A 4,058-nucleotide genomic window follows, 5' to 3' on the forward strand; every position below is an offset into this window, starting at 1 on the left:
CATACATACATACATACATACACACACACACACACACACACACACAGTCATGGTTTATTGTAGTATTTTCTCTTTGTGCTAGTGAGTCAGCTGTACTCTGCAAGTACCCAGATGGACGGCGTGTGTTTTTTTCCTATTGTATGTCCTCCCTCAGTAATTAGGCCTCTCATATGAAAACTGTGACCGCAGTCCAACCGCTCCACTTTAATCACCCTCCATCTTCCCGCTGAGCCACACACAGACCCCCCCCCCTCACCCCTTCCGTTTTTATCTCAAGCTTTTTTAATTTGTCCTGCCTCTTCTCTCTCCTATCCTCTCATCCTCCCTCCTTCTGTCCTACTAACATCCATCTCATCCCATCCTCACTTCACTACTGTATGTCTCACCGCTATCTTCCTCAGTCTTCCTCCCTCCCTCCACCCCCCCCGACCCTCACGCAGCACCCCCAGAAGGAGGAAGACCGCCGACTATTCCGACACAACAGGAGGGTAAAAAAAAGAAGCTCCGTTATTCCACTGATGGTGTTCAGATGCATAGTTTCCTTCAAAACTGAGATCCAGCCTGTGTGTAGAGCTGCCTGTGGAAATTCATTTATTGAAATCCATTTACTGCTGCTCACTCTAAACCCATCTACTGGCTTAACTACAACAGCATAATCATAATTGTTTGTTACAGTTTAATGCGCGAACGCCCAGCGGGAATTAAATTCCTGCTGCAGGTTGAGTTATGACACAATAAAACCTTATTTCTTCTCGACATGCAGAGTTTCTTTAACAATGTTTAAGCATGCACACATTCATATGAAGTGTGTGTGGCCGCTGTTGTCGGCTATGGTGTGCTGTGTATTGTTGTCTGACATGTACGACGGCGCTGTGGAGATGAATAAAGTCTAACAGCTGTTCTTCTACACGGTGCAGCAGGACAGTGGCAGCGCTGCACTTCACACTTACTTTACTGCTCATCCAGTGTGGATGTGAAAATAAATGAAAGGCCTCATAGTCATTGTTTCATCTCAGTTTCAGAGCCAACGTTGTAAAAACAATATAAAATACAAATTCACCATCATAATTGACATTTGGTTATTTAGATCAGATTTCATCAAGCTGCTGCACAAAGGTGCCCGTGTTTGTCTTCCAGGTTGGACTTTTTGGGCAAAGTATCACATGAGTGGGAGATTTTTTAAATAGCCAACCGAGAAAGCTCATCCTCCACCCACTGCTGTGAACCCTACAGGACCATATAAGGCAAAACACCGGCTCTCTAAAAAAAAAGCAGCTGTCAGCATTACACAATTAACAGGCTAATCGTATCACAAGCCAGCGGTAAGATGGACATTTGAATCAAGACAAAAAAAGTGTCCATTACGGTTCTGCCTGAAGAATAAAGCTCAGCACCGCTCTATGAGAACCAGACAGGTGTTAGAGCAGAACAAGGAGCAGAGCTCCTGGTGCACGATGTGGGCGACGAGCGACATCTAGTGGACAGACTGGGTGCTCAAATTAGTTTGAAGTACTTTTAAGTCAAATCATATATTTTAGTTTTAAAATATACCATAAGTTATTATTATAATATTATTTTTTTCTCTTGTTCTTTTATTATCTATTGTTTGTACTTTACTGTCTGATAAACCTATTTTTTGTATCTCTGTATAATGTTAATATATTTAAATGAATACAAATTTAAATGACAAAAACAAAAAACCCATTTGTACGTTGAATAGAGATGTCTTTCAGTCTAAGATTGAGTTTCTTTAATGACTGAATTTAATAACTCATTTCCACTCACCGCATCATATTTCAGGAAGAAGTCGTCCGGCTTGTCTTCGACTCGGTCTGGGTCTGCGCGGACCTCCACCATGGGGTTGAGGTTCTGCCCTCGCTCCAGAGAGGCCAGGGCTCGATTCTGACCCCGAGCTGTCACCGGAACCAGGAACTGAGCTCGACACGACTCCTCCGTCACCTGGTGGGCCATAGCAGGGTGAGGATTGTGCTGGATGATTTTTACATTGTGCATTCGGGGGAACATTTTCCTCCATTGGAAATTCTACATTTCCATTATTTGAAAATATGTATATTTTTCAAAGATTACACAGGTTCACAGAGCAAATACATGCATGCTGTGGAATAAATGTTCACCTCAAAACGTGATATGAAGCCAGAATTAAGCTGTTATTTTAATGTTACCACAACAAACAACGCAAACTAGCTGGTTTGTTTCTTTACTGAAAGTAAAAATCATTACTTTGCCACCGGCCCCATCTAGTGGACATACAGTACACATACAGCACAACAAAGACTGGCCATTTACTCTTTCATTATTTCTACGGGATATGACTATATCGTAAAGATGTTTAGTTGATATCTGAAAACAAAGATTTCTACATTTAAACTAAAGCCCAAGTCAACTGTGTAGGCGACAGTGACCTCTGATGAGTATGTGTGAGCATGGGTACCTTTTCATGATCCAGCAAAGTGAGTCCTTTAACTCCAGCCAGGATTAAGTTCTTGGCCACTTCAGCCCCCAGACCACCTAAACCAGCCAGGAGCACCCGGGACCCTCGTAATCTGTATAAAAATAATTTAAAAAAACATGCAGAGCATATCATGATGATGAAAATTTAGATTTTGTGCGCTACGGGTTTGTAACAAATTAGTTGAATGACCTGCACTATTTGAACTGCATGTCTTGTTAAAAAAAAAAGAAACGTTGCACTAGAGATGCTTAAATAAATGCGGAGAGACAACTTCATCAACAACATACCGGTAAACCAAGATGAACTACTATTATAAGAATATATAACAATATGATCAGAGTTTATGAAGAAACAATCTTCGACTGAAATTTAAGTCTGATTTAAGGGTTTGTCGGAGCATTACAAGTACTGTTCTCTCCACATTACCTAATGTTCCAGAGTCCTGTGTACATACATGTTATAAATAAGTAGCGTGTATGTTAAAGCTTGCCTGGGTCCAGACCTTTAAATCCGCAAATCATTTTACACAACAAATCATTTTACATATATGGCATGCCCTCTCAATATGGCCCGACATCATAGGCTCGTTCTCTCTCTCTTAACTCCCTACGCTCAGACTGAGTCAGAGTGAAGATGGAGGGTAACAAACTGTAGTTCTGTCTGGTATCAGACAATGATAAGGCATTAGGACATTTGAAACTGATATCCAGGCTGTTATTACAGGACAACTATGTGTATGGACAACAGTGGTGGAATGTCACTAAGTACAAGTATTCAAGCACTGTACTGAAGTACAGTGCTTGAATACTTGTACTTTTCTTTTCATGCCACTTTATACTTCTATGCCACTACATCTCTGAGGGAAATATTGTACTTTTAACTGCACTGCAATTATCTGTTAGCTTTAGTTACTTTACAAATTAAGATTTTTGCCCACAAAACTTATGATGAAAAATATGACGTTTCGTTCTAAATCAAAATAACCAAAAGTAACTGATTTTACAATAATGCATGAATGACATGTTTCTGCTTTGGCTATACTTTCAATCATTTAGGTACATTTTGCTGATTATACTGATGTACTTTTACATATTACTAATTTTCATTGCAACACTTTTACTTGCAGTGGAGTATTTTTAGAGTGAGGTATTACAACTTAGTTACGTAATTAATTGAGGACTTTAACTTGAAATGGGACTATTTCTTTCTGATGGACAATGCAAAGATGCGGACCTATACAAGTATCGATAATGAATACTCCCCCCACTGCCTACTCAAATAAGTACTAGGTCCCCGACGTCCGCAACGTTTGGTCAGAACCGAGCAGGAGTGCAACACCTCAAACCTTCCGCTGCACCGATTAGCCTGTCGAGCTAAGTGAGCTAACTGACCTCTTCTGGGCATCCAGCCCCCACAAGCGGATCTGGCGGTCGTACTGTGCCGCCTCCTCCTCGCTGATGACCGGGTCCTCCTTCTCGAACATATCGATCATTTTGGATCACTCTAAAGACGGGGATAACGGTGAAAAAGAGCCGTTTTCAGTGCAGCTACAGATGCGGTTGTTTCAAATGCAACGGCAGTCCCG

The 4,058-nt window shown here is 41.2% G+C and overlaps 1 protein-coding gene across 1 annotated transcript in view; it reads right to left on the bottom strand.

Moving 5' to 3' along the window:
• The window catches only part of sae1 (SUMO1 activating enzyme subunit 1), a 15,024-nt gene extending 10,966 nt beyond the window's left edge, over nucleotides 1–4,058 (bottom strand). The window contains exons 1-3 of the mRNA XM_031863717.1: nucleotides 3,865–4,058; nucleotides 2,453–2,564; nucleotides 1,786–1,959 (exon numbers count right to left, since the gene is read on the bottom strand). Coding sequence (XP_031719577.1) covers nucleotides 1,786–1,959; nucleotides 2,453–2,564; nucleotides 3,865–3,965 — 387 coding nt within the window. The 5' untranslated portion in view covers nucleotides 3,966–4,058. The remainder of the gene's footprint in view (nucleotides 1–1,785; nucleotides 1,960–2,452; nucleotides 2,565–3,864) is intronic.

The sequence above is a fragment of the Anarrhichthys ocellatus genome, unplaced genomic scaffold (assembly GCF_004355925.1).
Source record: "Anarrhichthys ocellatus isolate YVR2014 unplaced genomic scaffold, GSC_Weel_1.0 scaffold29, whole genome shotgun sequence".
Taxonomy (NCBI): domain Eukaryota; kingdom Metazoa; phylum Chordata; class Actinopteri; order Perciformes; family Anarhichadidae; genus Anarrhichthys; species Anarrhichthys ocellatus.